The 15,836-nt window shown below is 41.5% G+C and overlaps 2 protein-coding genes across 3 annotated transcripts; both read left to right on the forward strand.

The window, feature by feature from the left end:
* The first annotated feature begins 777 nt into the window (after positions 1–777).
* mavs (mitochondrial antiviral signaling protein) lies at positions 778–7,685 on the forward strand. The gene is made up of 5 exons (XM_073484426.1): positions 778–921; positions 3,100–3,222; positions 3,332–3,512; positions 3,619–4,463; positions 5,345–7,685. The coding sequence occupies exons 2-5, from the start codon at positions 3,100–3,102 to the stop codon at positions 6,095–6,097; spliced, it is 1,902 nt and encodes a 633-aa protein (XP_073340527.1). The 5' UTR covers positions 778–921; the 3' UTR covers positions 6,098–7,685.
* A 1,031-nt stretch (positions 7,686–8,716) lies between these two features.
* Positions 8,717–15,676, forward strand: pank2 (pantothenate kinase 2). Of its 2 annotated transcripts, none has more exons than XM_073483094.1 (7): positions 8,717–9,072; positions 9,575–9,927; positions 11,003–11,256; positions 12,338–12,514; positions 12,802–12,925; positions 13,329–13,454; positions 13,529–15,676. In XM_073483094.1, the coding sequence occupies exons 1-7, from the start codon at positions 8,859–8,861 to the stop codon at positions 13,577–13,579; spliced, it is 1,299 nt and encodes a 432-aa protein (XP_073339195.1). In that variant the 5' UTR covers positions 8,717–8,858; the 3' UTR covers positions 13,580–15,676. The 2 variants fall into 2 exon arrangements, with proteins under 2 accessions (XP_073339195.1, XP_073339196.1); XM_073483095.1 differs by having other exon boundaries at positions 8,743–9,072; positions 12,338–12,481.
* The last annotated feature ends 160 nt before the right edge of the window (positions 15,677–15,836 follow it).

Raw genomic sequence — 15,836 nt, forward strand, 5'->3', positions numbered from 1 at the left:
ACATTGAATTAGAGTAATTTACAAGTGTATGTGTCGTTGTGCACACTGATGACAGTTTCCATAGATTAAAAAGGCAGCACTGGTGAGGTAGACACAGATATGAGAAATATGGATTAAAGATGATGGCAAGCATAAATAATAAAATGTTGCAGCTGTGGTTGCTTATAGTCGTTGCACACAGATTAATCATGATTAAATGTGGATTAGGACATTTGAAATCTGTGCTGCATACTCATATGAAAATGTAATAATATCAGCAGTGGTGTATTTGCTGTACATTTACTTGAGTATTTCAGTGTCATGCCCATAATCTACATGTGGTAACTACTTCATTTGCAGACAATAACTAATTAATGCATTGTTTACCAGCCATTAATATATAAAGTAATTAGATAATAGCCTCATCAGTGTGTATTTAATATGCTGTTAGGTATTTCAACCTATAATAATGCATTATATTTGAGAAAATGTAGTAGTAAAGAAGAAATAAATGGACACTTTCAAGTTCAAGTACCTCAGATGTGTGCAGTACTCGAGTAAATGTACTTGGCTACTGTTTATGTCATGCATAAACAACACAGTCTGTCCCCTCCCTCATGTGAAGGGATTAGGCTCAGGGATTAGAGACAGATGTAAACCAGAAGTCGAGATCCAATCTAGTTCTGCTGCCATCACAGCAGAGGAGATGTCACGGCCGGGGTCAAGATTAAGAGCGCCCCGCCTTCTTTTAACATCCAGATCGCATTCCTATTGGCCCGCTGCTTGATCGACGGCGCTGTCGTCCAATGGGAACAGAGAACGGGGACCTGCGAGGGGGGAACCGCTGCGCAGATGTGTGTGCAGAAGACAGCAGGTTTCACTGAGAGCAGGAGTAGCGTTTGAGAGGGAGTCACGAACTGCTGAGGCACTAAAACACGCAAGGTGAGCTTAATTTTGGTTTATTTATCGTAAAGACACAATATAAAGTGTGTTATGACATAAAATTCGCGTTTCATCGAGAGTTTAATCGCCTGTAAACTCGGGAAAGAGCGCTGACATAGCTAGGTTGTGTCGTATTTGTTAATTTAAAGTAGCCTGCTCACTTTAAAAATGCTAATTCCTGTTCGCTAGGATCATTTTCACAACGTATTTGAATTATTTACAAGCAGGTGTCAGTCTCTGTCGTTTGTGTGCAGCCTTTGTTAAGACTAACCTTCTCAGTTTTACCCAGAAATGGGGTTTTAAAAGTAATTTTCACGATATAATTCAGTATCAAACAGGCTTGTGTCATTCTCTGTCGTCTTTTGTGTTTGTATGCAGCTTTTTAAAGTTATCCCAGCCTTTTAAGAGTTGTTTTACCCCCTAAACATGCTTGAAAAGCGCATTTTGCGAGATAATCCAATAATGTGCATGTTAATATCTATGTCTATAGTCTTTGTAACCATTTTAAATGATTCCCAATCGTTTTAAGACAGTGGTTGGGCTTTATAAGTCATTTCCTCATGCCAACGTGCAAGTCTGTGTCTCTACTTTCACTTCTTGTCATCTCTTGCATACTTGTTTTCCTGTAAATGTCCTGAGACGTGAAGCAGCAGCTGTGAGATTGTACTAAAACAGATCTGCCATTCAGGAAATTTGATCCACGGTCTTGGGATAGCCAAGGAGACAAGGGGGTTGTCATGACCTGCCAGCTTAGAGGTCATTCATTTGGCCCAGTCCTGCATAAGTCGCCCTTGTTTCAAGGTGCCTTTTTCCCCCTCTCACACCACCGTCCTTGTCTTGTTAATCTGCAATCCCTCGTCACTTTACACTTAGATGCATGGTTGAAAATTATACACACTCGCACACAAAATTCCCACAGTCCTTTTAAGGCCTTAACACAGCGCAGTACACCTGACAAGCTCAGTGTGTGTGTGTGTGTGTGTCAGGTAAACCATGGCCTCTGAGAGCTAATGATACAATGAGGAAGACTTTGCTCTTTGCCTCCTCTGACATTTATTCCATTACGAGAAGCGAGTCTGGCTTCAGTCCCACGTTTATACCAAACTTTAACACGCTGCTCTGTTTGACGTGGCATGTGCTGTCAGGTTCATCCTGTGAAAATGTTCCCCCTGACTGAACCTGACAACAGATTACTCCAGCTGACTGTTTAGGTGCAAACACACTGAAGGTTTTAAGCTGTATTCAATACAAAAAAAGTGTACCCAAGCTTTCTGTTTGACCCTGAAAAGCATGTAAGAATGTGTGGGTGTGTTTGGCATTTGAGACTGTCATGCTGCACATTTAAAGTTCAGATATTAAACTGGAGTGTGGAGGTGATTAATCAGTGACTAGTCTGGGCCTGTTTCCTTTCTTCTCTCTAGGCAACTGCAACCTTGAAGTGTTTCTGAATTGTGTCCTCTCCTTTAGAAAGGAAAACCGTTGTTTCTCCCTAAACTGAATCAAAAAGGAAAATGTGATGCTTTCCTGTTCTCCCACAGCCGCAGGCTGGCTGATGGTCACTTTCACTTTCGGTTTCATTGAGTAAAAAATCCCCGAAATGTGTTTTTGATCATACAGCAAAGAGCTTGTTTCATCCCTTCTTTTTGGGTACTTTCACGTCTCACATGTTGTAATTGTTAACCGTAGAAGTAGGGAATGTGGCCAGGCTGCCCTGCCAACTGAGGTGCAGTTACTGAAATGTAGGAGTGTCTATTAACTATTTAAGTACCTCTTTGCAAAATTACAGCACATGAACCTGGCATCAGAAGTGGGGAGGTTGCAACTGTGTGAGATTAACAATCTCTGAAAATATCCCAGTTGCATGGTATCTCAACATACAGTATTATCAGTTACAGTGACCCTCAGTGGAATAGCAGTATTATAGTAGTAGTATTATTCGATTTAATAACACTAATATGGTAGGTTTCCATTCTGTAGATAAGCAGATGTACACTGTATGATAATTGTCAAATTTCATTCAGTGGTGTACCTTACAAACGGCTTATTACTGCAACCCCAGTCACCATAATTACTTTTTGTTTGGACAACTGATATAATGATAATATAGTAGCATAATACTGCAATTAATCAGCCAAAATGATTGAGGTCTGTTTCCCCCCCCACCTTCTCATTTCACAGATGTCGTATGCCAGTGACAAGCTGTACAGGGAGTACTTAATTCGGAATATGCCGACCATTGTGACCAAGGTGAAAGCGAGGGAGATAGTGCCCTATCTGCCTTGCTTGACTGATCACGACAGGGTAAGTTTCATTAGCTATAATGACTCTGAACTAGAGCACTACATGAACGATAAACTGATGTGTTTTTTCCCCCCCAATGCTTCACTTTTAAAATAAAATCTAATTTTAGGAAACGATTGAGGCCAAAAGAGAGATGTATGGGAACTACAACAGTATGGTGCTTCTTCTGGACTGTCTAAAGAGAAGAGAAAACTGGCCGGAGCAATTCATCGAAGCACTCGAGGCGTGTGGCCATCCAACTATGGCAGCTGAGGTTAGAAGAGAATACGACGCTCTGAGAGGCATCAACAGTAAGTCAGCACAACACTAACACTGTGTATTATTATAGAGAAGAATTGGATGTGTTCAATGTGTGCATTCAGTCATATGTAAATGACATTGTTTGCTTTGCCCCAGATTCCAGCCCCAGCTCCCCTCCAACGACTGTCATCAGGGCACACGTCCATCCAACCCCATCTGCCAGTCATCTGCCCATCCCAGAGAACGGTGGAAACAGTCAGGCTGTTGCTGCCGCTGCTGCTCCTCCAGCTGAAGCAGCAGCTCCTCCAGTTGAAGCTACAGCTCCTCCAGCTGCTGCTCCTCCAGCTAAAGCAGCAGCTCCTTCAGCTGAAGCAGTAGCTCCTCCAGCTGAAGCAGCGGCTCCTCCAGAGCCAGCTGCCCAGGCCTCACCCCCTCTGGATGTCCCCGTGCAGCCACAAGCCCCTGAGAGCACAGCAGCCCAAGTTCCCGAGGCTGTTTCACCACCTGAGCCGGTCGCTGAGGCTCCGCAGTCAACTCAAATCGAAGTGGCACCTGCTCCATCAACACCTCCTCCTTCCCCTGAAACCCCACACACTGAGGCGACAACAGCAACCCCACCTCCTCAGAGGGAGATCAATTCTCACCAGGAGCCGGAGGAAAACTCTGAATCAGACATCCAGGATATTTCTGGCGATAATGGCGAGGTATCGATCAGCTCTGTGGACACTCCTCAACCATCCGGTCCTGTTGAACAGAGTGAATCAGACACTCCATCCTGCCCAGATCCTCTTCCAACAACAACAACAACAACAACAACCACAGAGGTCAGGCCACCACGGAGTCCCTCTCCAACTCAGACAGACTCCGATGTGACCGATGGATCAGCTTTCCTCCTGACGACCCCAGAGAAGCCTCCAGTCCAGGACACCGCCCCTCCTGTGAACATAAAACCTGCTGTTGTCCTGCAGCCTGAGGAGACATCTGAACCTCCTACCACACAGGTGAACACCTAAATATGCTTATTTTAAGAATTAGTAATAAATGTTTCCCCTTTAATCTATTTCCTACATTTCCCCAAATGACCCACATATTCAAAGCACATGTTTTGTAGATGCAGTCTGGTGTATTTTGAGCCTCTTTGCTGCAATAGGTACTTCTTTCTCCTCTGCATTGAGTTATAAGCCTCCATTTAGCTTAACAACATTGTTCATATTTTGAAAAGGCATCTATGACACAACAAAAAGTACTTAGTATGTAAATAGTATTGAACATTGTTGCAAAGATTAATCGATTACTTTTCAACTATTTAATTATTATTGAATTGCGTAAATCCTACCTCTGTGAAGATTAATGTGTTTAGTTTTTGTTGAACAGTTTATCAGAGAGGGATTGATTCAACTAAACCTTGGCGCAGTTGTCAGCTGCAGTGTTTTTACTAGACTTTAGGGCTGCAAGGAACTATTATTTTCATTGTCGGTTAATCTCTTGTTTATTTTCTCGATAAACGAAGCAGTTGTTTGGTCAATAAAACGTCACTAAATTATGAAAAATGTCGAACAATGTTTCCCACAGCCCAGGATGACATGCTTAAATGTCTTGTTTTGTCCACAACTCAGAGACATTCAGTTAAAGTCATAATGGAGGAAAGAAACCAGAAAATAATCACTTAATAATTTAAGAAGCTAGAATCAGAGAATTTTGACTTTTTTTCTTAAATAATTACTCAAATCGATTTATCTTTAATCAAAATATGTAACGGTGGTTAATAGTATAATACTTGACAACTAATCAAGTAATTGGTGCAGCTCTACTAGACATCATCACAATGACACCAACTTCCTTTTTTAAACATAAACTTGACATGTATCAATTTCACCTGCAGGTTGTTGAAAGCAGCCCGCAGACAGAAACTGCACCTGCAACCTCCCCCCTGCCTGGTGCTGCTGGGATTGACACCTCTCTCTTTGATGACGACGACGTGTGTCTGAGCAAGCCTGGCCACCTCGTCAGCATCCATCCACAAACCAATGGCAGCCCTGCTATCCCTGCACCCAGCTCTCCAGAGGAGCCCTACTCGGGTAACAGTGAGCGACTGGAAATGAGCGAGGCTGCACCAGACGCTGTGAGCTCAGCCCACGTCCCCGCATGCTCTGCTGTCTGCTCCACCACTGAGATCACAGTGTCTGCACTGCCGTGCCAGGAGAACGGCATCGCTCTCAACCACAACGAACCGGAGGAGAACTTCTATGAGTCTACTGGTCAGAGTTTGGGACTGCAGGATGTAAGGGAGAATGTGGTGCAGATATCCGAGGAGCCGTCTATTCTCAACTTAGACGGCCAAAGCTCAACACCACAAGCTCAAATCTTCAACGGCGAAGCAGCCAAAGAGATCACCTCTGCACCACCGATATCTACTAACGCTGCTGATACTGTATCGAGCGTGAACACCCAATCCAGTGAGAACCACCACCCATCTGAGCCTGCACCAGCTGAGGTTTCACTAGAGCTGAAGTCCCGACAGGATTCAGAGGAGAATTGTTCCTCTCGCACCCTGCCAGCTAATACAAAGTACATTCTCACCGCCGCAGGAGTGGGCGCCTTTGCACTGCTGATGGCGTGGAAGTTTAAGAATTAAGGGGACTAAGTACCTTTTAAAGGAAGAGAAGATTAAGGCTTTAAGGCTTGGGAAAGAGGATCTTGAGGGTATGGTGCCTTATTCTAGTCCCTGGACTGGGCTGGCGTGAGGCAGCTGTTTAATAATTACCCATAGTTATAATAGCTGACTCGCCAGACCTTTGGTCATGTCATTAATTACAGGCCTGTTATTAAGTCAGACCGTGTTTTATTATTTTACCCTTGATTGAAGTCGACCCTATTGAGCAAAAACCAAGTCTACCCTTTGTATTCTGGTTATGGAACTGGGTGAGGATCTCAGGTTATTTATGCACTAGCTGCAAATATGTGGTTTGTAAAGGTTCACAGATACTGTGTATTAATGATAGAAATGTTTTTATGTTCACTCCTCTGATAAACACTTCCATGATAAGACTGTTGGCTGTCATCCAGTGAGGATTAGAGAAGCAAGGAGCTGAATTTTACTGGATTTGGACTGAAGATGGAAGAGAACCAGCATCACACTCACGCAATTTTCCTTTTCTGGTGTTAGTGGGGAGTGGTGCTTTGAACGATGGCTAGTGCACTGTCTGTATTTATTTGTACATATATATATATATGAGCTATATAGTTCAAATTATGTATTTTAAGAAAAACTGATGTGTCAAATCATTCCAAAGCAGTTATTATGTCATATTCAGCATTCAAAGAATTAACAAATTTAATAATTGTATCTGGGTTATAGTCTCGACCAGTGGTCTCAAAGTGGGGTCCTTCCCTAGCAAAAAGGGGAATAATTTAATTGCGCTATAAGTCTATTATTTAGTAACACGATGACAGATTGTATGATTATTTTGGTCGGGGGTTTCATACAATTTATGTAAAAACATTTAAAGGCAAAATTCTTATGGATCGGCATCCGTGATCTAATTTGTGTCGGTTTAAGGTCCTTGATGTGAGAACCATCTTCCATGGCAACTGGAAGCGTGTTAATATGATGCAACTGTTAGCTGTCATGTTAATAGCTGCATACTTAACTGGGTTTTTAAGTGTAACTTTTGCTTATTTCATTCGTATTGATGTTGGAAAATGTTATATAAAAATGTAGCTAATGTAAACATAACCTATTTTTTTATTCAGTTATAGATGCATAACAATGTGCAATAAAAAAAATTGGGAATGCGCAAATCTTGCTGCACTTGGAAGACACCCACGTTGGTGACCACTGGTCCAGATGTGCGCCTGTGTGCTTTCTGGCTGTTATCATGTAAATGTTTGGGATGACATTTTATTTTTCCAAGTATTTGCCTCCTTTAAATAGAAACAAGTTTGACTGTGATATGTCCTGTAAGATGGGATTTCATTGTAAATAGTGTTGTCAATGCAATCAGTGTCATGGGGAATAAAACATTTAGAAGGTTTTGCACTTTTTAGGAGGAATATGGGCCGCAAAGATGCTTTGTAGATTAAATGTATCGTCATGATGATACACATGCAAATTGTAATCTCAGTTAGGGGTAGAGTTAGTTAAGGTTGAGCTCAATTTTCATGCACTTGTCTCTAGCTATGCACTTGAAAATCATGTCAATAAACTTGAAAAATGAAAAATATCGAATGTGCGTGTTGAATTCCCTTCATAGAAACCACTAGTTTTGATAAAATAGTGCTGCTTTTTCTAACTTGTTGTCACACAGAACAAGGATGACAGAACATCCTACATAGGAATCCCTTGTATCATTATTATTATGTAAAATATAAAATATGTCGTACTTATTGGGGATACATTGACTATCTGCCTGGCCATCATCAAGGCCAACATTTAGCTATTTTCTTATTATCGGCATGCATGTTTTTTGTGTCCGATTGCCATTAAAAAGCAAATAATTAGAAAATGTCTGTCACCACCACTCTGTGATTGGTTACATGTCACATGTAATAGCCTATCAACACAGAATAAACACTGCACAGTAACTAGTAACTACGGTTATCAAATAAATGTAGAGGAGTGTAAGTATTAAGAAGAAGAAAAAAAATAAGTTCAGTACTTGCGATACTGTCGTCTTGACACTCAGATTATTATTTTTACTGCAAATGTATATTGGTTCTATATATCTTTTATCGGTCTCCTTAATTACAAATGATCAGTAAAAATCATATCGATCCCTCGTACTACTTGTATTATACGTTTGTGTATATCATAATAAAAATGTAATTAATAAGAAGCCTTTTGCACTTTATTTTACTAATTTAGAAATTGAATAATTCTAAAGATGAGGTGGACGTGGTGGATATTTAATTTTTCCAAATTAAACCATGTGTCGTACATTCATACTGCAAAATAACATTTACGATGAGCAAAATAATCCTCCAGCTTGCTCCAGTGTGATATACTGTATCTATATTATGTTAGATTTTGTACATCTATGTTGGGATTATAAACCAGTGTTGGTTTCACTTTGCTTTTTTATGGAAACACGATGTCCTTTCAGCAAAAATCTCAAGAAAAATGTGACATCAGCATCCTTTTATAAACTCTCTGCCTGAGCGGACTGCATTCTGATTGGCTCTGGCGCCCTTCAATCACCTCCTGGCCCCGCCCACCTCAGCCCTGACGGCGAACATAAAAAGGACATGTACCGTGTGACGAGACAGCTACTTAGCTAGCTAATTAGCTAGCTCGCTCGCAGAGCCGCGGACTTCATTGTCCACAGAGATTATTGACGTCCGATAGCTTAATTGATCATAAACTGCAGCATATATGTAGCTAATTTGGTCATTTTTCAATGGCGTTCAATGGCCACCAACGCGAGGATGAAAGTATCGACGAGGACGAAACGCCCACGAAGCAGCCGCGCTCCGAGAAGGAGATGCCCGGTTGTGTCAAGACCGAGCCCCGCAATGAGGCGTCCGCCTCGGCAGGAAGAGCCACATCCGAGCGGCGGACCTCCAGCTCGACGGCGAGACATCGGTCCGACTCGGTGAAGAAAACAAGGCCGCGTAGGTGTTCAACATTTCTTCGCGTGGGCTTAGTGTATTTACTGGGGGGGGAGATGGCATCGTTGCATGTTTACAAAAATCAAAGGCGTTCCCCCCCACAAAAGACAGTCAGAGGAAAAAATACAGATTTTTAGGAAGAAAATCCACATAAACACCTTAAAATAAACAGTAAAAATCTGCTAAATGTGCTGTGAGGATGCTAACGTGGAGAAAATAATTTTGGCGGTGGTGTTACAGTGTAATATCGGTGAGCTGTGGTGCCAGTAAATAGCCTGGATCTGTTTTGCAACAAGATGGCGTTCGTGGTACACACTGTACCGCTTCTTCTGAGGATGAAGCTGCATGTCATTATGTCGGCCAACAATGAGACATGAGATGCAATGTGTCCCCCACTGTCATTGAGCATTTAATCTGCAATAAATAGAATATTATCATTAAAACAAAATATGAGTTGGTGAATAATATTTTTGCATATTTTTTTTTTTTCTCTCACATCTTGCAGCATTTCCCTGGTTTGGCATGGACATTGGAGGCACCCTGGTGAAGCTGGTGTACTTTGAGCCCAAAGACATCACAGCAGAGGAGGAGCAGGAGGAGGTGGAGAACCTGAAGAGCATCCGCCGCTACCTCACCTCCAACACCGCCTACGGTAAGACGGGCATCAGGGACGTGCACCTGGAGCTGCAGGACCTGACGCTGTGCGGCAGGACGGGCAACCTGCACTTCATCCGCTTCCCCACGCATGACCTGCCCGCCTTCCTGCAGATGGGCCGCAACAAGCACTTCTCCAGCCTCCACACCACCCTCTGCGCCACAGGAGGGGGGGCGTACAAGTTTGAGTCTGATTTCCGCACGGTGGGTCTGCGTGTGGTGTCCTTTGTTTGGTTTTTACAGGCTGGACAGCAGAGATGGGCAGGGAGGAGAGAAAGGCCACACGTATTTATAGCATGTGATGGAGATTACTGCGATCATAGCAGGGATGGAGAGCACTGGAAATCCACAGCCTGTGAAAACTAGCACAAAATGTCATTTAAATAGATGTCTTGTTCTAGTGCAACTGCCAAGAAATAAAAGCACATTCATTTTCTGACCAGGGCTGCAATTATCCATTAATTTCCTGAGTATTTTCATGATTTCTCAGAGCCTAAAGTGACCAGAGTGTCCAACCAGCAGTCCAAAACACTCTTCATTTACTATTATCAATGACAAAGAAAAGCATCAAATCCTTACAATTAAGAGGCTGGAACCAGCAAATATTGCACATTTATGCAATAAATCGATCATCAAATAGTCTGCAATAATTTTCTTTCGATCAACTATTCGACTAATTGTTGCTGCTCCATTTCTGACACGTTGTTAAGATCACTTTTCTGCCTTCTGCACCACGAGGAAGCAACAGAAATGACAATAAGATAAACTATGATTTTTGCATTTGTATCAAACTGTGGGATGTACAATTGCACTATTACCTGTTCATTTATGCAAAGATGATTTTATGTTTTTTGTCAATTTTCATCACACCAGACGTGATTTTTCCTTCTCTTTTTTGGTGAGACATAATCCAATTAAGTTTATTTTATTTAAGAATGGACAATGCAAATACATTAAACACAGGGTAAGATTAGTCAAAAGGCTATTTTTGTCTTCTGTAGTCTGCTGGCCAAGGTGTTAAAAATGCTTCCTCAAATAGGCCAAGGCTAAAAATAAAGCAAAACAAAACGGGGCACGCAGGTTAAAGATTGGAAAAGGACAGACAGTTGTTAAGAACTGTAAATCGGTAGTAGCAGACTGTAATAAAGGTTCCTGTTTTTTGGCCCCCTGCTGTCCCTCCTCGCCCTGTTTCCTGCCTGTGTTCTCCTTACCACATCCCCTCAGTGATGTAATCCATGTTCTCTTTCTTCTCCAACAACAACACATCAACAAAAAAAAGATGGCGGACCTGCAGCTCCACAAGCTGGATGAGCTGGACTGTTTGATTCGGGGGGTGCTGTACATCGACTCGGTGATGTCCAGCGGACCCTCGGAGTGCTACTACTTTGAAAACCCCACTGACCCGGATCATTGCGTCCAGAAACCCTACACACTGGAGAACCCCTATCCTCTGCTGCTGGTCAACATAGGGTCCGGGGTCAGCATCCTGGCCGTCTACTCTGAGAGCAACTACAAACGAGTTACGGGGACCAGGTAATTATCAGTGATGGAGGTTTACTGTGCACCGGCCACGTTGGCTGGTGGATTATTAGTCATTTTGCAATTCTTAGAGTATCGTGCTCTGTGAAAACGTGCTATAATATAATAGAAGTGTGTACATTGTAATGGAAGTGTGTACATTAATAATAATTTGTTGTGCAGTTTTGTTGTGCAGCCCTATTTTATACCTTTTTATACTACCTCAGTGCTCTGTAAAAAGATAATTTGCCCAAACAATTGGTAAAAAATTGTCTGAAAAGGTCTTGAAAAGCATTACATTTAATTGTTCGATACCAGTAGACACCCTGCTCACCTTGAAATTTGTGACAGGTATTTTTCACTGTCTTTTGATATCTTATAAACCAAAAAATGACTAGATGAATAGAGAAGATCAACAGAAATGCTGCTTTTTGTTCATATGGATGCTTGTTTTTCTTTGTTTAAAATCTGGCCGTGTAATGTCAGTGATGGAGGGATAGCGCAGTCAAGTGCAGAACAACCGAAAAGAAACAGAAACGTGCAACGTGACATTAGGGAACCACACCGGCTTATACCAGGTTATAAAAGTGATGACAGGATTTACAGGAGGGTGGCCTGTTTGGTGACGTCTGCCCTCCGTGTCTCCCTGGTGTGAAACGTTTTTTACCAAACCACTTTCCTTACCAACTGTTTAGTTGTGAGACTGTGAGTTTAATTAAAATGGTCCTTTTTGTTAGTGTGGTTTAGCTTAAAATAAGAAAAAGTTAAACTGACAGTTTTCCCTCCTCCTACGCTCTCTGCTGGTTTATTTTTACTTGTGGTTTCTCTGTCTGGTGGCTCTGAAAAGGACTCATGAATACTGAGTTCTCGCTCAACATAATGGCCCTTTGTGTTCAGAAAGAAACTCTAGATGAGTGTGTTTGAATTTGGAGTTTATAATGTACATAATCTTTTATTTCTCTTTGCCCTTAATTTCCGACTCCCACGTTAGACATTACAATCCCTGCCCAGCCAAACACTGATGTATTTACATTTCTATAATATCAATAGTTAATATATCATCCGTGTGTGTGTGTGTGTGTGTGTGTGTTCACAGCCTCGGTGGTGGGACCTTCCTGGGCCTGTGCTGCCTGCTGACCGGCTGCTCTACTTTCGAGGAAGCTCTAGAAATGGCTTCTCAAGGGGAGAGCACCCGAGTGGACAAGCTGGTTCGGGACATCTACGGAGGAGACTATGAGAGGTTTGGACTGCCAGGCTGGGCTGTAGCCTCAAGGTGCGGGTTTACAGCAGCTTTTTTTTCCTTTTTACTGTAGAGCCTGTTTCTAATGAAGCAGGGAACCGGGACAGTGCTAAATTTACTGTGTCCTGACCCAGGGTGAAAACAAGAAGCCTTGATACCAGTTCCATGTACTATGAGCAACTGAATACCACCATCTATCTTCTAATTTTTATTACATTTAGCTTCCTTATTTGGACAGTTTGATGATTATTATTACAGAATTTTCACCAACCTCTACAGTATTTGTTTGTCTAACATGGGTTGTGTTTTGATTTTGGTAGTTTTGGCAACATGATGTCCAAAGAGAAGAGGGAGTCGGTGTCCAAAGAGGACCTGGCCAGAGCAACACTAGTCACCATCACCAATAACATCGGCTCCATCACCAGGATGTGTGCTGTCAATGAGGTCAGTGACGGGATTTTTTTTGTTTGTTCGTTTGTTTGATGATTGTTTGTGTCAGTCAGAATTTGGTAAAGGTTGTTTTAAAAGGACTTACTTAAGGTTGACCAGTCTGTGGAAAAGTCCAGTTCCCCACCGGCGTCCCCGCTGGTCGTTTCCTCTTTGCGTTCAGCCTCTTTACGGTGCTGCCTTGTGGCGTCTTGATCAAGCAGCATTGTACAGGGCTATGAAGGCGGAGAGGAGGTCAGCTGCAGTATCTTCATTTAATACAAGGATCACAAAGAAAAGCAGCAAATCCTCACTCCAAGAAACTGAAACCAGCAAATAATTTGTCAGTTGTGTTTTTACTGTTTGGAAATAATTAACTTAACCCACGCTCATTATTTCCTCATTGTCTTTCATTACCAAGAACATAGAGAGAGTGGTGTTTGTGGGCAACTTCCTCAGAGTGAACACCCTCTCCATGAAGCTGTTGGCCTACGCCATGGACTACTGGTCTAAAGGACAGCTCAAGGCACTCTTCCTACGGCACGAGGTAAATAACTCAACCTCTTATCGACTGCAGCGTTTTGATGAGCTCAATGATTTCTAACTTTTCTTAATTTTCAGGGATACTTTGGAGCTGTTGGAGCCTTGCTGGAGCTCCTGCATCCGTCCTAATCCGTCCACACTGCATCCAAAGAAGAACTACATGTCAATCTGCTGCAAAGACCATTAGCACTTTAGACTGTTCAGAATGAATTGTACAGAGGGATGTTACGCCAGCCGTTAGATGGTTACTGTTACTTTTTGGTTGTGGCTGGTAAAATGTAAAACATTTGGAGGTCCTGTTGTGTTCTCTGGCTTCTTAATGTTGATAAGAAGCTGTTAATGTTGATCTGTTGTTGTGGTCAGTGGATAGACGTCTGTGTCCTGCCCTGACAAAAGTTGACAAAAGTGTCATTGTCTGCAGGACTTTTCAGAAACTAGTTTAGTCTAAAGCATCTCAAGGAAGTTCACCACAGCTGCCTGAAATACTGTAGGTTAAAAAAAAGGTACTCGCTATCACGTATTCTTGTCTTGTGGACTAAACGTATCCGTATCAGGTCCTGGGCCCAATATTAGCAAGTACTTTTTATGGTTTATTTTATTCCTCGTAGACACCAGGTGGATGGGAGTTACTTCAATTGGACTATAGATTATGAGTTTATGTTTATGTGCTCGAACTTAAAGTTAATCAGATTTTATTAGAAAAGAAAAAAAACAGTCAGTGTTGGTAATCCAGGTACTCCAGATATAAGAGTGTTCAACAAGGAAGGAAATGTTTCATTTTTAATGATTTAGCCACTATAATAAAGGCTCAATATGTAATATTTCCTTTCTCGTTGGACACATTTTCTCATGTGGAGTGCATGGATTGCACATCTACACACTCTTTTTTCGATTACTATGTCGCCGATTAATGTGTCTGTTGACATCCTTTGAGCTACACATACACACCTATACTTCCTACCTGGACTTTTAAAAGTCATGGATGATATCTTGAGCGGTGACTTCGCTATCGATTCAGCTGTTATTTGTTCTGTCTGCAAGATATTAGTACTCCTATTCACCTGGTGGTCTTAATAAACTGAAACAAAACACTGGGAATCATTTACAACCACTTATTTTTTCAGTCTTCCTGTCACTGGATGTTGAACAACATATAGACTTACGTGTCAGTCTCTTTCAAATGACTAAGGTCACATTTCATCGTATTCTTTAATAGCAACATTAACTGTTACCGTTATATATGGTCAGTCGTGAAGATTGTTTCTGCCTCTTTCAGTGGTAAATATTCTGTTTCAGGAGTTTTCCTAATTTAAATCAATGTTTGTAGTTTGTTCAAGTTTATGATCTCAAGTTTTTACTCAAAGCTGTCGACAATCAGTGTTGGGGTCAGTGAGACTGTACTATAAAGTATGAAAGAAACATTTAAGCCCCTTTCTGACCCCAAACCTCTGCCCTGCTGAAGTGCCCTTGAGCCACTGCATCCCTTTCATTGTCGAGAGAAAGCAAAGCAAGAGGAAAGATATTGATTAATGTGAAAGTAGAGGTTAAGTGAGGGCATTACATCCCTGAGTTTTCTCCCCAAGTTAAATAAAAAAAGTAATTTTAATGCAGAAGCTCGATGCATCCCTCCAATGGAGGTTTTAAGTCATGTGACCCCAGATCATTTGTGTCTTAGGACCATCTTCAGTATGTACTGAAATAAAATATTAATGTAGGCCTCGGTCATTGTCCCCGAGGCTTTTGTTCTTTAAGAGCAATTTAGAAAGGTTGAACTTGAAGCATTTTGAACCTTGTGTCTCTGATGTGTGTGTTATCAGAGCTATTACACGTCCCATCATTTCATTTAATGCTTATCCGTCCCATTTTAATGTAATCTCTTTGCTCAGTGATCAGTCCATTGATGGATTACAGGGACCAAAATGAATCGCAGCCTACCGAATGACGAGATTTGACTCCCAAAGTTGTTGGAAATTTAGTGGACACAATTTTTCAGCTGTCAGTCTGCAAGTTGTATTCAGTGAGTTGATTTTAAATGAAGTGCCTGTCATGTTTTTGTATAGAATACATTAATGTGTTCAGCAATGTGATTTTAAAATGAGACAAACTGATGTGTAATTCTCAAAGTTTCCCTGTTGTTTGCTTCTACTTTGCAAAGAAAATGTACTTTTTGTAACAGAGTTACAAATTTCTTATTTTGTTGTCACGATTAAATACAAACGTTTCATATCTTTGTGTGACTTGTGGCATTTTTATGAGAGAAATTGTATTCTTTCTATACCGGTTGAATGAGACACAACTCTTTATGAAATTTTAGTGCTCCTCACATTTTTTATTAATATTTTTAATTAAAAATCAGCATTTTTTTAATAGATTCCATGTCATGTGA

Source organism: Pagrus major, chromosome 16, assembly GCF_040436345.1.
Source record: "Pagrus major chromosome 16, Pma_NU_1.0".
Lineage (NCBI taxonomy): Eukaryota > Metazoa > Chordata > Actinopteri > Spariformes > Sparidae > Pagrus > Pagrus major.